Source organism: Canis lupus, chromosome 23 (genome assembly GCF_048164855.1).
Source record: "Canis lupus baileyi chromosome 23, mCanLup2.hap1, whole genome shotgun sequence".
Taxonomy (NCBI): Eukaryota; Metazoa; Chordata; class Mammalia; order Carnivora; family Canidae; genus Canis; species Canis lupus.
In genome coordinates, this window is record NC_132860.1 from 28,542,511 (window position 1) to 28,559,448 (window position 16,938).

Genomic DNA, 16,938 nt, shown 5'->3' on the forward strand with positions numbered 1-16,938 from the left:
ATCAGGCCCTGGGCTGCAGGTGCCGCTAAACCGCTGAGCCACTGGGGTCGCCCTATATTAATTCATTTAATCTCACAATTGTCCCGTGAGGTGGGTTTACTATTATTTTCATCCATTTTACAGATGAGGAAATTTATGCAGAGATAACTTGCTTAGGTCATGTAGCTAGTAAACAACCAGACCTGGGGCTTGTACCCAGGCTGTCTGACTTAAGCCTGTGACCTTAAACATTATGCCACATTGAAAAGACACTTGGGAAAGTTTTGCTGAATGAAAAAAACCTGGAATTTCTTCAAAGTGTCATTCAATCTGAAAAGTTCTTTGGCTGATCTCAAAGGCAGGGATTTAAATCAATATCCCGGGCACCTGGGTGGCTCAGTGGTTGAGCACCTGCCTTTGGCTCAGGGCGTAATCCCAGGGTTTCGGGATCGAGTCCCACATCAGGCTCCCTGGAGGGAGCCTGCTTCTCCCTCTGCCTGTGTCTCTGCCTCTCTTTGTGTCTCTCATGAATAAATAAATAAAATCTTTAATAAATAAACAAAATACCCCAGCCTGCCATGTGGATCTAGTGGTCACCTAGGCAGTTTACTCAGAAAAACCTGAACTTAAACCATTGGTCTCACTGAGTTCACCTCTATTCATTCACTGGACCACATGGGCCTCAATCTATAAGGAGACAAAGGGTGTGTGAATGTGGAAGAGGGGTTGTGATGGTCTGACTTTCCTGGCTCTAGGACTGCAGGAACAATCCTGAATTTCCCCCTGATGGGTCTCCTCCCCCTGTCTAGAGTGGATCTGAGACAGAGTGGATCCTAGGATCTCAACCGAGCATGCAATTTAGCTCTGAGTTTCCCAAGGCCCTAGGCAAACAGAGGAAAAAGATTGGTGTGTAACACTCCACGTGAGCTATCATTAAGTCTGTGAACAGTTACTAATCACCCAGGCTCTGCCAATCACTGTGCCCACTCCCAAGAAAACAAAAAGAAGCCAGGAACCATTGATCTGTGCAGTCAAAAGGACTACTACAGCTTTGCCCAGCAGAACTGTAAGAGCCACAGCTGGGAGCCACATATGTAATTCCAGTTTTTCTCACAGCTCCATGAAAGAACAGCAAAAGAAACAGGTAAACTTAATTTTTTAAAAAAGATTTTATGTATTTATTCATGAGAGACACAGAGAGAGAGAGAGGCAGAGACATAGGCAGAGGGAGAAGCAGGCTCCATGCAGGGAGCCCGGTGTGGGACTCGATCCTAGGACTCCAGGATCATGCCCTGAGTCAAAGGTGGATGCTCAACCCCTGAGCCATCCAGGTGTCCCTAAACTTAATTTTAATAACATATTTTAACTCAATATATCTAAAATGTTATTGTCTCAACATGTAATCAATATAAAACTACACTAACGAGATGTTCTTTTTAAAAATATTTTAAAATCTTGTGTATATTGTACATTTCTAGCACTTTCCACCCTGACCAGCCACATCTCAAGTGCTTGGTAGCCCCGTGAGGCCAGTGGCTACTGATTGGGAAAGTACAGATCTATAATCTAAGAAAATAAACTTTTTCTTTGCCTTAAACTTTCAGAAGAAAGGATTGTGGCATTGGGTGTTGGAGGCTGGGACATTCACACTGTTTCCCAAGTGATCAGAAATCTAAACCATAAGTGGCTCTTGCAATTTTTTTCTTTATTTGTTTTTAAGTTCACAGGTAATGAATATGTTTTTATTATAAGGAAAGCAATAAAGTAAATTGTCCCTTAATCTTCTTCAATACTGTTCCATTCCCAGAAATAGGCTTAACTATCTAGCACTTGGCTATAGATCCTTCTTTATTTTTTTCATATTTTTTTATTTATTCATGAGAGACACATAGAAAGAGGCAGAGGGAGAAGTAGACTCCCTTCGGAGAGCCTGATGCGGGACTTGATCCCAGGACTCTGGGATTACGACCTGAGCTAAAGGCGAATGCTCAACCACTGAGCCACCCAGGTGCCCTCTTGGTACTCCTTTCACGTGCATATATTGAATCACTTCATTCTCTTTAATGGCTACATGATATTCCAGAGCCATTTCCTTACTGAAGGGATTTTGGGCTGTTTTTAATTTATTTTTTCACTACTGGTAATACTGCAGAAAGAGTATTCTTGCCCTTACCTCCACGTACATTTCTGTAAGTGTTTTTCTGGAGTAGATAAAACGGAGTGTATTTGCTGGGAAATCTACGTCTTGAGTGATAGTAGGTGCCATCAAGCTACCCTCCACAAGGAAACTCAATTCATATCCCCTCCTCCCCTCAGTGCGAGGATTTCTCACACCCTTCCATCATACACTGGATCTGATTTTTATTGTAAGGAGGGGTATCAGATTTTAGTATCGATACAAATGCAGTAAAAAAAATATTTTTTTTATATTTATTCTACAGTATTCTTCTCTTCATATCCAGAGATTCAATTCCAGGCCCAGAGTGAGTCACTGATGATTTCTAATGAAATCAACAAGAATGTGACAGCATCATCATGTCCTACTGTGGGGCCTTAGAATCTAAAGTGAGTGATAGGGAGCCCTGGGTGGTGCAGCGGTTTAGCGCCTGCCTTTGGCCCAGGGTGCGATCCTGGAGACCTGGGATCGAATCCCACATTGGGCTCCCGGTGCATGGAGCCTGCTTCTCCCTCTGCCTATGTCTCTGCCTCTCTCTCTCTCTCTATCATAAATAAATAAACATTTAAAAAAATAAATAAAGTGAGTGATAACCGAATATGGTCAATGTTACCCTAGTACAATAATCTCTCCAGAAGCGCCCTCGTGGATACCAATGCACCTTCTAAGAATTCAGTTTTTCCTCCAGGACTGGCATAGATCTTCAGTTCTTTGGTCAAACACTAGATGAAGTTGTTAGCTTATTCAGGGATCTTGTAGAAAAAAAAACATAATTCTTCACTCAGCCCACCAAGCTGTTCACTCTGAGAGGCCCTCAGAGAAGTGAGACCTAGACAATCCGCAGGAGTGGAAGTGCCCTCTGTCTACCTCATTGGGAGCCAGGTGCTCATGGAGGAGGGAGGCAGGCACTCCCTCCCTCGCTTGCACTATTTATTACTGTTTTTTAAATATTTTATTTTTTCATTGAGAGAGGGAGCGTGCAAGTGTGGGAGGAGGGAGGGACACAGAGAGAATCTAAGCGGACTCCTGTGAGCCTGGAGCCTGAGGTGGGGCTCGATCTAACGATCAGAGCTGAAACCAAGAGTTGGCCACCCAACTGACTGAGCCACCCAGGTGCCTCCACTTGCAGTATTTAAATTCTCTTTTTTGGGATGCCTAAGTGGCTCAGTGGTTGGGCACCTGCCTTTGGCTCGGGGCGTGATCCCAGGATCCAGGATCAAGTTCTGCATCAGGCTCCTTGCAGAGAGCCTGCTTCTCCTGCCTGTGTCTCTGCCTCTCTCTGTGTCTCTCATGAAGAAATAAATAAAATCTTAAAAAAAAAATCTCTCTCTTTTTTTCATGTGGACTTCCTCTAGTGGGAGTCAGGTAAGTTTAAAGCTTTTTATGAGATTCCATTGTTCTGGTCTTCAAGTGACTACACTGTCTTCCAAAATCGTGCAGTGTATTTGTTCAGCCAGGGCAAATTTCACCTTCAGTTTTCAGGAATTTCAAGAAAGTACCTACCTGTGTGGCACTCGCAGAGCCCTGGCATGGCCTGCATGTGGCCGTATGTGTTCTCACACACAAGGCTCCCTCTTTCCAGTTCTGGGGATTCTTCTGTGGCACTGTAGGCTCAACACAGTGAGCTTTGTCTACACTTCAGAGACCCAGGGGGAGATTAAATCACTCTCACAGTTCCTTCTTGGATTAGAGTTCAGTGTATTGTTGACCACTATTATTTTTATGGTGTTATTTTGAGTAATTTAATATCTTATTATAATGGTCTTAGATAAAATGTAAGGCATCATGATAAAGACAAAGGCTTCCTTTTTGGGCTTCCTTCTGGAACCAGAGCACAATACCTAGAAGGCAGCCTCTTAGTGTCACTGGAGAAAGGCAGTAAATGAGCAACTATGAAGCCTTCAGCAGTGGATTTACCTCCAAGAACTCACCATGGTCTGATGCTCAGTTTTGGGTCTCCAGGGTTTGGTTCAGATATGGTACTTGCCAGCAAATTCATATGAACCATGCTACTAGGAAATGATCTAAAGCCAGAATCCATGCATTGATTTATTTGCTCATCAAACTTTTACTGATACTGGGCTTAAGCCAGGCCATTCCCTAGGCTCTGGATGTAATGAACAAAACAGGTTTGGTGTTGATGGTCTAGTGGGACATTAGCAGCCCATTCCAACCCAATGAGACAAGGTGTTATGGTTATGGGAGCAACTAAGAGAGAGTGACATATTTAGCACAGGGAAGGAAAGAGCCAGTAAAAGAATAGTATCACAGGAAAGATAAGCCATGACTGCTAGGGCAAGGTCTCAAAAGAAGAAAACTAAATGTGAACCAGAAATCTCTTTCCTGAGTAGGGAGGGAGGGCCAAGAACACATACAATTCTAAGATGGGTGAGAGGCAGTTCTTGCCGGTATAATCTACCTGGGGACAAAGGGTTAGGAAGCAAGTTGACTGCTGAGAGTGAGGGAGAGGTTCTGATTTGGCAAAGATTAGAACAGACACTGTAGGAGGATGAGGGACATATCTGAACAAGGAAATATGCTGACCCCAGCATGCATGCAAGGGGTGCTCCCCTTATGGCTCCCACAGTGCCCATGCCCTGAGTGGGGGCACACAGAGGTCAGACTCACAAGGGTGGAGACTATATCAGTCTGGCACCATTGAATTAATAGACCATGGAGTTGGATAAGGAAAGGAGCAGAGAGCACAGGGAGACAACACACAGAAAAAAAGCCTGATCATGGGTTCCTCATCTCAGTGAGGGTTGTCACCAAGCTTCCACCGCTGGAGTCAGAAACTGGGGTATCCTCAATTCCTCCTCAACCTCAGTCCATCACCAAGATACATAGCTCCATAGCCTCCTTATCTCTTTGGTCCATCAACTTCTTTTCATCTTCCCTGGTCCCTCTGCTCTGCTCCCCCGAGAACTCTGGTGATTCCATGAGTATAGGACAGAACTTTGCATCAGATTCTTTCTGCTGCTGGGGAAAAGCTCAAATGGCTTCTAGAGCCAGACAATGAATGAGTGAAGATGCCAGGGATTGTGGCATGTTGGAAAGCCCTTCGCCATAAAACAGGGAAGGAGAGGGCTGCCATGAGGAAATGTAGGTCTAGTATTTTGCTGGATCTTTCTATATTTTTAAGAGAAGCTTAAAAGAGTTTTATAGAGAAGTTTCCTGATTTTTAAATGTAGGCAAACTATTCAAATTTAAGGGGCACCTGGGTGGGTCAGTGGTTGAACATCTGCCCTTGGCTCAGATTGTGATCTTGGGGGTCTTTGGAATCCAGTCCTGCATCAGGCTTCCTGTGGGGAGCCTGCTTCTCCCTCTGCCTGTGTCTCTGCCTCACTCTCTCTGTGTCTCTCATGAATAAATAAATAAATCTTTGAAAAAAAACTATTCAAATTTAAAATAAAACTGTTCATCACAGAAAAACTTGTTTTTCTTTTCTTCTTTTCTTTTTATTGTGTCTATATGACACGATGGGTATTAGCTGAACCTATTTTGGTCATCATTTCACAATATTTGTAAATCAAAGCATCATGCTGCATGCCTCAAACGTATACAGTGATGTATGCCAATTATTTCTCAATAAAACTGTTGTTGAGGTGTTTCAGAGTAAAGTGTGCAGAGGGCTGTAATTTACCTTGAAAAAGATCAAAAGATGCACCCTTGGGTGGATAGAGGGATGGATAGATATGGGATAAAGCAAATATGGCAAAAATGTTAATTGGATCACCTTAGTGACGCATATACATAATTCTTTCAACCTTCCTGTGTGCTTGAAAATTTCAAAATATAAGGGGTACAGTTTTTTTTAACGGAAAAATAATTGTGACCCCATGAACCACTACTTGGTGACTTCCGTTACTAGTTTTAATGGACTTTATGAAAGTGAGGCAGAGGTAAATGAGTTCATAATATAAAGGGCATAGAACAGTCCCTAGCATATTTAATAAATATTAGATATTTATATCGCCAGCATTTGGAACAGAGAAAACGGACACAGAAGAGCTGGACCTAAACGAATTTCATTGAGTGTAGAGTGCAGAGACTAGGATTGCACGCTGTTGCTGTGTGAGTTTATACCTGTAATTTCCATCTCTGCGCCTCACGTTGCTCACTTAAGTTAATAAGAATTGGACCTAAGCTCCCCTGATTGATCTGCTCCCTTTCCTGTTTCTGCCTATACGTGTCTCCATTACCCCTCCTTTTTTCCCCTCTTTAATGCCTTCCTAAAAACTACAATTCCCAGGAGCGCCTACAGGCGTCGACGTCGCGCAGTTCTTTGTCGTAGCTCGCGCCCTTTATACCTACTTCCGCCCACGAGCCACTTCCTTTTCTTTCCGGGGCGCGCGGCGGCAAGATGGCGGTGCAAATTTCCAAGAAGAGGAAGGTAAGACGCTGGGGCCTAGGTTCGGGGATCTGTGGTGCCGCGCGGGTCGAGGCTTGTCGAGATGCCGTCGCGAGACCCTCAGCTTCGAGCCCTGCTTCGGGAAGCGGCCTGGGCCGCGTGGCATTCCCGCGGACCGCGGATGGCGGTGGATTGAATGCGAGGCCCGAGCCAGGCGAGCGCGGTTTGGCGGCGGAAGGGAGTGATGAGAGACGTCTGCCGCTTCTGGGCGAAGACCAGACGTGAGCACCGGGCGCCCCTCCCGCCCGAGACAAAGCGCTTGGGAGCATTACTTGGTTAACAGGTAGCTTTAGTAAGCGTATTTTGAGAGGTTGGGCCGTTCCCCCTAATGTCTCTCACTAGGACTTTGGTGGGGGGAGGTGGCGTGTGCACGCCTTCTTCGTGTCGGGGCGCGGCCCCCTGACCCCCGAGACCTCGGTTGGAGAGGCTGCTGTATCTTGCCCCGTCTCTACCGCGGAGAAAGTAACCGGGAGGGAGGAGAACCGGACAGAGCACTGGATCGAGCTTTAACTTTTCGCTTTTCCGCAGGCGGAAACTGTAAAGTCCGCTTGCTTTAGAAAGAGGCAACTAACTTGTCATTTTGTGTGTGTACACAGCGTCGTGCAAATCCACACACTTTTTCGAATTAGAGTTCAGCTTTGTGAGACATGTACTGTAGGCAAGATAACATGGCTGGGAGTCTTCTGATGGTCCCTGAAGGCAGCGTATTTTCATGGGTTACAAAGGTAGCATCTCTGCTCTGCAGACAGAAGGAGTTGTGAATGTGCCATTTTATTTTATTTATCTTAAGATTTTACTTATTTATTCATGGGAGACACAGACCCAGGCAGAGGGAGAAGCAGACTCCATGCAGGGAGCCCGATGTGGGACTGGATCTCGGGACTCCAGGATCACGCCCTGGACCGCCCTGGACCGGAGGCAGGCGCTTAACTGCTGAGCTACCTGGGCATCCCGTGAATGTGCCATTTTAGAGCAGCCGTTTGTTTGGCATGTGCTACTCCTAAAGAAGTCTTTAAAACCCTTCAATGAAGAGAAGATGACGAGTCTGACTGGAGGTGTTATCTTTGCCAGGCGGCCCCTACTCCTTGCTGCGTTCTGTGGCAGTTTTAAGGGTCCTTGGGTTAAAGTAACTTCCAAAGGACGATCTAGAGGCATTTGTCTGAGAAGGGTTGTTAAATTCTGTGTTGGAACAAGGGTAGTAAGAGTGATGATGGGATGTTTGTATGAGGTGTTGCATTGGCAGAAGGACAATGACCCTGCCATCCCACGTTCTAATTGTGAATTTTCCCTTTTGGTTAGTTTGTCGCTGATGGCATCTTCAAAGCTGAACTGAATGAGTTTCTCACTCGGGAGCTCGCTGAAGATGGCTACTCTGGGGTTGAGGTCCGAGTTACACCAACCAGGACAGAAATCATTATCCTGGCCACCAGGTGAGATCTCATTTTCCTGGTTAGCACCTGTTACTTGTTGTATATGCTAGGTTGGTGTATTCTGTAAACTTCCAGGGAGAACCAGTGAATTGGCCTTATTAGCAAACGTAAGTGGTTTGTTTTTGTTTTTAAGATTTTTATTCATTTGAAAAAAAAAAAAAAAGATTTTTATTCATTTGACTGAGAGTGCAAAGCGGAGGATGGGAGGGGGTGTTGAGGGGCTGAGGGAGGAGCAGGGAGCCCTTTGCCGGGCTTGATCCCAGGGCCCTGGGATCTTGACCTGAGTGACCTGAGCCAAAGGCAGACACTTACCAACTGAGCCAACGTGGCACCCCACAAATGTGTATTTTCGTAACTGCCTTTTAAATCTGATTCTAGCTCTTGTCATCCAAAATTTGTATTTTCTATGTTAGACGGGTGAGACTTCATTACCACATATATGTAAAATTTAAAGCCATGTTTGCAGTTTTGTTTTGTTTTTTTTTTTAATTTTTTTTTTATTTTTTATTTATGATAGTCACACAGAGAGAGAGAGAGAGGCAGAGACACAGGCAGAGGGAGAAGCAGGCTCCATGCACTGGGAGCCTGACGTGGGATTCGATCCTAGGTCTGTCTCCAGGATCGCGCCCTGGGCCCAAGGCAGGCGCCAAACCGCTGCGCCACCCAGGGATCCCATGTTTGCAGTTTTGTGAGAGCTATTGTGTATTTTCGTTTTCTCAGGACACAGAATGTTCTTGGTGAAAAGGGCCGGAGGATCCGGGAATTGACTGCTGTGGTTCAGAAGAGGTTTGGTTTTCCTGAGGGCAGTGTAGAGGTGAGTGATTTTGCCTTTTGCCAGAGATTACCGTGGACCTGGAAATGGTTATTTAGGGTGGTTACTTTTATAAACCCTTAATGTCATGAAGACCTTAGTTATCACCAAGTATTACATATGAATTGGTGTTTTGTTGGTTGTCTTAATAAGTAGCAGGCTTTATTTTATAGGCCTTTTCTGCTCATTTCTGGTGGTTAAGGGACTTTTTTTTACTCTCAACTTAAGTATGGTAATGATATGTATGATGGATTGGCTATCCCATCACTTGATGTAGCTGTAGAAGTATCTAGGGATGAGAGGGCAATAAGGAAAGATTCAGACTATGTCACAGCGTAGGCTACCTATGAGTAGTAGGAGTGTTTTAGTACTTGAGGGATGCCGCAGTGACCACATGCTTGTATGGTGAATGAGTTTTTTTTTTTTCTTTAATTGAAAACAATGGGGAAAGTTAACAGGTTTAAGGGTGTACCTTGATTTCTTCTTAAAGCTCTATGCCGAAAAGGTGGCCACAAGAGGTCTATGTGCTATTGCCCAGGCAGAGTCACTGCGTTACAAACTCCTAGGAGGCCTTGCTGTGCGGAGGTAAGTGTCCTGAGACTTTTTTTTTTTCAAGATTTTATTTATTTATTCATGAGTTATACACAGAGAGGCAGGGAGATAGAGGGAGAAGCAGGCTCCTCACAGGGAGCCTGATGCAGGACTCAATCCCTGGACCAGGATCACACCCTGAGCCAAAGGCAGACACTCAACTACTGAGCCACCCAGGCATCCCTGAATGATTATGTTTTAAAGAGTGGTCAGTGCTATAAAGGGAGTACACTTATTGGTGCTTAGGTAATAGAACAAAAACAACTCCAGGGAGAGGAGGTCAGGGTTCCCGTTGAAGTTAGCTCCATGAAGTGTGGAGATTATAAAGGCATAAGACATAGTCCTGATGGGAGAGAGCTAATCTGAGCAGTATGTAGGTATGATGTGAGGAGTGGATTATAGAGTGTATGAGGTAGCTAGATTGGCCCTGGAGCCGGGCCTTCTGATGAGGTTTCAGTAGGAGCTCTTTGTGTACTTTCACTGTTGTAATTGGAATGCTTTTCCTGGGTGTATGAAATTTAGGTGGTACTTCCTGCAGAGCCCTGGGAGGTTTTCTCAGCAGGAGAAGAAATTAAGAGCTGTGCTTTAGGAACATTGACCTGGTGGGGAGATGGATGGCAGGAAAGGTGTTATAGGTAGGGACATACAAGAAAGACTGCCTGGCTGGTTTGAATGCCAGCTACACTACTTAGAACTGTGGTCCTCAAAAGCTTAATCCTTGGGCTATGATCACTGATATCCTTGGAGGAATTGTTAGAAAAATTCTCAGTCTCCACCTGCTGAAGTGAAAAGGAGTGTGGACCAGCAACCCTTTTTATACCCACTGACTTGGAAGTTCTGAGACCTGAGCCACTTACTGAACATTTGACCCTTGGATCTCCTGTTTGTAAATGGGGGGTCATTATATCCACCTCTCCTTTTAGTGGTGATTAAATGAGATGATGCGAAGGGGCTTGAACCTAGAGTGGTGGGTCCTGCTTTACTTTCCCTGTTGAAGGTGGCAGCTAGCTCTCCTAATTAGTATGTCCTAGGGTGTATAGTAATAAATGAGTTGGTGGGGGGCATATTTTACGGCTTATTGTCATTTTTATAGTTCTAGAAGTATCTTTTCCAGCACTCTATTCAGGGCAGCTAGGAGCCTACATTAGTAGCTTGGATTCCTAATAAATGTGAATTCTGGAGATTGAGGAATATTTAGTAAACCATAAAGGGGCCGCTCAGTGACTGGGTTCTTACTGATTGTTTACCAACTCATTGTGAAATGCTGCATTTGCAGAGATGGACTGGATGACCTATGCTTGAGTTATACCACCCCCACCATTTAATTGCCAGTTTAGGGGTGCCTGGGTGGCTGAGTTGGTTAAGCGTCCAACTCTTGGTTTTGGCTCAGGATGTGATCTCAGAGTTGTTAGATTGAACCATGGTCAGCTCTCAATCTGTATTCAGTGTGGAGGCTGCTTAAGATCTCCCCTCCCTCCATTTGCATGTGTCCTCTATCCCAAATGAAAAAAAAAAAAAAAAGAGTAAATTCTTGAGTCTGTAATTGCCAGTTTAATTGACCTGGTGTGAGGCTTGGACTTCACAGGTGTTGTTCTAGTTTAATCTTGAGGTGATTGTAATGTACACCCAATGCTGTGAAGCATTTGGGTTAGAAGGAACTGGAATATATATTCCTTAAAGAATTACCTTAAGATTAGGTGTGATAGGAATGGAGAATTGCCAGGCTCTGGTCAAATTTATTCTCCATTAAAGGAACACTGAAGATATTGTAGACTAGTAAGTCTATGGTTTTGTTTTTATTTTTTTAAGAATGACAGGGTGGTTAGGATGCCTGGGTGGCTCAGCAGTTGAGCATCTGCCTTTAGCTAGGGTGTGATCCTGGGGTCCCAGGATCGAGTCCCACATTGGGCTTCCTGCATGGAGCCTGCTTCTCCCTCTGCCTGTGTCTCTGCCTCTCTCTCTCTTTTTCTCTCTCTTTCTCTGTGTCTCCTGTGAATAAATAAATAAAATCTTAAAAAAAGAGAATGGGAGGTGGGATGGGGATAGGGTAGGCTTGAATAGTCTTGTCTTTGGTTATAACAGGTGGATGTTTCTTGTTCTCCCAAAGGGCCTGCTATGGTGTGCTGCGGTTCATCATGGAGAGTGGGGCCAAAGGCTGTGAGGTCGTGGTGTCTGGGAAACTCCGAGGACAGAGGGCTAAATCCATGAAGTTTGTGGATGGCTTGATGATTCACAGTGGAGACCCTGTTAACTACTACGTTGACACCGCTGTGCGCCATGTGCTGCTCAGACAGGGTGAGCAGCTGGGAGTGCTTGAGGCAGAGGGCTTTTAGCAGATAGATGTGGTTTTTTTTCATGTATACCTCCATGTCAGGGAACATGTTTTGGGAGTAGTGGAGCATGTTTGTACTCCATGTGAGTTTATTCACGAGCTGCATTGACCTCTAAGAAGTAAATTGCTGAGATCCAAGAGTTGGTTTGCTTTTGTCTCAGCCACCTATGTACCCTTCGGTGATGACACGATGACGAGTCAGAAAGGTCACATCCTGCTCTTGGTCCTTGTCAGTGCCACGTTCTGTGGTGCTGTGCATGGGTTCCTTTTGCAAAAGTGTCCTGTTTATTGATTGATTAGAGGCATTTGTCTGAGAAGGGACTGGATCCATGGGTGCTTGAGTAACCTACTATTATTTTACTCTGCTCTATCCTATTGTGGGACAGGTACAACCACAGCTAGATTCTAATTATGGCATCTTCCAGGTGTGCTGGGCATCAAAGTCAAGATCATGCTTCCCTGGGACCCTAGTGGTAAGATTGGCCCTAAGAAGCCCCTGCCAGATCATGTGAGCATTGTGGAACCCAAGGATGAGATACTGCCCACCACCCCCATCTCGGAACAGAAGGGTGGGAAGCCAGAGCCGCCTGCTATGCCGCAGCCAGTACCCACAGCATAAATAGGTGTGTCTCTAGGGGCTTCTTGGGGTGGGCACGAAGGACCCTTATCCTTTGTCTCCCTAATAATTGTATATCCCGTACTGTTGTAAGCACTTGCTATGTAAACATTGGATTATACTTACCACGGTTGGAGCCAGAGGCCCATTTAACCAGGGATTCTGTAGGAAGAGAGATTTGCCTTTAGTCTCCTAAGACATTCCTATGTTTACCAGTGTGTTTGAAACAAGAATTTTCCTTTTATTTACTTAAAATCAAGGCACTCTTGTTAGTAGTTACCTGTTGTTCAGCAGCCCCTTCAGCAGTTAAAAAGGTATCACCAACCCTCTTCTATGGCTAGCACCTTTTGTTTGTTTCTAGGTGTTCTGTGTGTATATATTCTTCATGCAAACCCTAAATGAGAAATGAAACAACCCAATATTCAGGTGAAGATTCTGTTCTTACTGTTGTGCTCTATTTGGTTTCAGGGTCTCCTTGGCAGTTGGATCTGGAGGCTGGATTTTACTCTGTGAAGACCTTTAATAAAATATTTGAGTAAAACACGTGGCACAAATAGACTGTCCACTATTTGGTCTGAGAATTCTATTGCCTGAAGGGAACATTAACTTGGTTGGCTGCTGGCCTCATTTTCCCTGAAATCCTTGGTTTCAGCTGTTGTTGTGAGGCAAGAGCCAGAACAGGAAGACCCAAACAGCTAACCAGAGTAATATCCTATAAATCTGTGTAAAGTGAAGGCTGATTGCTAGTTGGATAGCACCTTGATTAATTCACCCACAGTTTGAGGTTATAGGTTTGGAAGAGGGATATATTTAAGATGTTTTTCTTTTCTAATGCATAAAGAAATCTTATTGCACATAGAAAATAAATACGGTGCCTATTGTATTTTCGGTCATTTCTACACTATAGGTAGTTTTGTATAATTCTACATTTTATCCTGAGCATGTCTGAAGTATAAAGGGAATTTGCTTGTGCCACTGAAAAGCCTGAGAAGTACATTTATTAGAATCCACACTTCTTTGTTCAGTCCTTTTAGCCATTATACTTTAGAAGAATGTAAAGAACATTTACATTGTCTACAGTTTGTCATATTTGAAGTGCTTTCTATTGATAGTTATAAGAAATGGGGTCCTCGTAGTTTCTTTGGGTGAAAGTAGTGTGGGACCAAGGTGGCATGAAAATCCTACGTGGCTATATAGGGAATGAGTTCCATTGAGCACAGCGACAAATGTATCTCTGCCCCCTCCTTCAAGAACCTTTGATATTTATGCTGTATCTAGACCATCACCTATTGCTGGTTTTGTCAGTGTGGTTTTGTTTTAAAGATTGTATTTATTCATGAGAGACCCAGAGAGAGAGCGCGGCAGAGATCCAGGCAGAGGGAGAAGCAGGCTCCATGCAGGGAGCCCGACAGGGAACTCGATCCCTGGTCTCCAGGATCACACCCTGGGCTGAAGGCTGGTGCTAAACCGCTGAGCCATCAGGGCTTCCCTGTTTTTGTCAGGGTTCATGGAACTGAGACCACCTATCACTAGTAGAGACACTTCCCTTTAGAAGTCCATAACCTCTGGCAAAGCTAACGTGTTTACTGTTTTAGGGAGTGGAATGTGTATATTCTAGTCCCTAATGTATTAGGAACTAGAGCCTGAATAAAAAATGTAAATGTTCCTTATTTCCCCATTCTTCCCCTCACCTTGAGGTGACAGTTTCTCAAGCTGATGAAAGTTTTCTGGGAAGGGCTAAGGAGGAGGTGATTTTAGACAGGCTGGTGTTGGTCCTCGTCAGTACTATATGTGTGTAAAGTGAGATTTGAGTGCTCTGGATAAATGATTCTGTGCCCACCCCCAAATCTAATGAAATACAGGCAATAGGGTTTTTGTTTGTTTGTTTTTTTTTGAGAGTGTGAGAGAGGCAGAGACACAGGGAGAAGCAGGCTCCATGCAGGGAGCCTGATGTGGGACTCGATCCCGGATCCCCAGGATCACACCTCAGGCTGCAGGTGGCGCCAAACCGCTGCGCCACCAGGGCTGCCCCAGGCAATAGGGTTTTATTTATCCCTTCTGGGTAAAACTAGTGGCATTTTGCAATTTACTGAAAAGTGTTGGAGCTATGTTGCTTTAATTCTTGTATTTTTGGACTTGTGTAGTTCAGTTGTGAGGAGATTTTTTGCTGTGAAAGTAGTTCAGGCTAATAGCATCCAGAATACTGGGTGCTGGTAACAGGTTAAGGCAATCCTGATCATGTAGGGCCTCAGTGTCTAGTACTAGCACAGCCAGTCACAGGTCTTCGTGTATCAAATTATGTAATTGTTTAAATTCTTTAATCTACTTAAAACTGGAAGTTCGGGGTGTTGGATTCAGAAGTGCTGTTAATGTCCCACCAGGGGGTGCTGTAGCAGGAAATAAGTATCAAAGTAGTAGCTTGGGGAAGGAAAGTAAAACTCATTGAATTGCATGCACATGTGGAAAAGTACGTGGTTTATTGGCATGCGTTTGTAAAGCTGGAGTTAATGTGAACGTACCCTTGGATAGCCATTACTCCAGTAAAGAAAGGCTTTGGGGTGTGTTTTTTTTTTTTTTTTAACGATTTCAAAAAACGAAAGTAAATGTAGAACTTAGGTAAGCACTCTAACCACAGCCCATCAAGAAATGCAGGTTACTCTGGAGGATGTTAACACCACCAATCCTAGATTAGTTTTTCAGCTATCTCTTTTTCCTTTGTGTCAGTCCCTTTGACATTTTATTTTTTTTTATTTTTTATTTTTTTAATTTTTATTTATTTATGATAGTCACAGAGAGAGAGGCAGAGACACAGGCAGAGGGAGAAGCAGGCTCCATGCACCGGGAGCCCGATGTGGGATTCGATCCCGGGTCTCCGGGATCGCGCCCTGGGCCAAAGGCAGGCGCCAAACCGCTGCGCCACCCAGGGATCCCTGTGTCAGTCCCTTTAAAGTTGAAAGTTGACATGTGAATATCTGACTGGCTACTCCTGTGTGTAATCCAGCTGCCTGAGGTGGGGAGAAAAATAGCTAGCTAGCCCCTTTGATTGTAGAGGTGGGGCCCAGACTTGCACAATGCTCTCTCCTTTACCTCAGTAGGCAAAGTGTTGGTACTGGGCAGCCAAAACTTGTGGAATGGCCCTTGGAACCCAATGGTGAAAATCTGACTGGTTGTAACATGGAAGCAGATGACCTCCTTTCATGGACTTCTCAACAAAAGGTTACTGTCAAGCTCTAAAGAGTTAAGTTCTGGTCATTAGGATTCCTGGCACCATGACAGGCTTCAAGCAGGAGCTGATTGATCAGCTTGTCCATCAGGCAAGGAAAGAATAGCTGCTGAGATGTGAGAACTTGGAAAGAGGCCCTGGGTGCAAGCAAGGGCCCCAGACCAATGGACAGCACTGTCCATATGGAGAACCAGAAGTATAGAAGCTGATGGCTTCAGAGACAATGGGCAGAGGGTTTCTTACGGAGGTTTCCCTCCAGACAGAACCTTCTATTGGCACAGGCTGCTGGAACCTACAGCAGGATGATAATGTGTGGGGGGTCTGCTGCCCACCTCCAGTCAGTCAATCTACTACCTGGGAGATGAGGCAAAGGTTATGGGAATGTTCAAGCATGGTGGGGTTGAGGATACGATTCTCTGCAGAGTGCTTTAAAAAGGAGACTGGTGGTAGGGAGAAATGGCTTTGCAATCAGACCTGGGTTCAAATGTGATAGCGGCACTGATCCACTGATGGTGAATCTCCAGTTCAACAGGGCTGTTGGAAGTTAAAGATCTATCAGTACCTGTCTGTAGTGTTTATCATCTAGTATATTACCGTTGGAGGCAACAGCTAAGAGCCCAGGCCTTCCAGTCAGACTTGGTTTATTTTTTGTATTTTTAAAAAAGATTTTATTTATTCATGAGAGACCTAGGCAGAGGAAGAAGCAGGCTCCCTGCAAGGAGCCCAATGCAGGACTCAATCCTGGACACCCAGGATCACACCCTGAGCCACCCAGGCATCCCAGACTGGGTTTAAAACCAGGTTCGCAACTTAGGACAAACTTGGGGACCTGTATTATTGTCTGAGCTGTTTATCTGCCTATGATTTCATAGCACAGTATCTGATCCTCTGTAAATGTTAATGTTACTATTGAGTACTTAAGCATTTCCTCTTGGGACTCATTAATAGCTTAACTTCATGGTATTGGGTTCTCCTCAACTGTAAGGGCCCTGACCATAGAAACAGCTTTCTGCTACTGTTGTGGAGTGGGCATCACTGGTCAGGTCTCACTGCCCTATTTTACAGGTGGTGAATTTGGGTTTTTCTTTTTTCTTTCAGATTTTTATATTTATTCATTCAAGAGAGGCATACAGGCAGAGAAGCAGGCTCCCTGTAGGAAGCCTGATGCAGGACTCAATCCCTGGACCCCAGGATCACAACCTGAGCCAAAGGCAGATGTTCAACCACTGAGCCACCCAGGCTCCCTGAATTTGGCCTTTTATCGTGCCATGTTCCACCTAGTGAGAGAATCCGCATTTTCAACCTCAAAAGATAGTTTTTCTTACCATATTTCTCCCTCAGGAACATGAGATTTTGATGTTCCCTTATG

The 16,938-nt window shown here is 44.7% G+C and overlaps 1 protein-coding gene and 2 non-coding genes across 3 annotated transcripts; all 3 read left to right on the forward strand.

Annotated features, from left to right (window-relative positions):
- The first annotated feature begins 6,407 nt into the window (after positions 1-6,407).
- Positions 6,408-12,900, forward strand: RPS3 (ribosomal protein S3). Its single transcript, XM_072794659.1, has 7 exons — positions 6,408-6,548; positions 7,866-7,996; positions 8,717-8,810; positions 9,298-9,392; positions 11,506-11,693; positions 12,156-12,353; positions 12,815-12,900. Exons 1-6 carry the CDS (start codon positions 6,519-6,521, stop codon positions 12,347-12,349), a joined length of 732 nt encoding a protein of 243 aa, XP_072650760.1. The 5' UTR covers positions 6,408-6,518; the 3' UTR covers positions 12,350-12,353; positions 12,815-12,900.
- LOC140615623 (small nucleolar RNA SNORD15) lies at positions 7,587-7,734 on the forward strand. The gene has a single exon (XR_012016118.1). It is a non-coding gene; the product is annotated as a small nucleolar RNA SNORD15 (small nucleolar RNA).
- LOC140615622 (small nucleolar RNA SNORD15) lies at positions 11,905-12,049 on the forward strand. Its single transcript, XR_012016117.1, has one exon. It is a non-coding gene; the product is annotated as a small nucleolar RNA SNORD15 (small nucleolar RNA).
- Positions 12,901-16,938: the final 4,038 nt, after the last annotated feature.

Excerpts from the sequence above, each read along its gene's own strand:
- RPS3 (XM_072794659.1), top strand. The coding sequence starts at position 6,519 with ATGGCGGTGCAAATTTCCAAGAAGAGGAAG. Across the intron at positions 6,549-7,865 it reads AAATTTCCAAGAAGAGGAAG|TTTGTCGCTGATGGCATCTT; the intron begins GTAAGACGCTGG and ends CCTTTTGGTTAG. Across the intron at positions 11,694-12,155 it reads CCATGTGCTGCTCAGACAGG|GTGTGCTGGGCATCAAAGTC; the intron begins GTGAGCAGCTGG and ends GGCATCTTCCAG.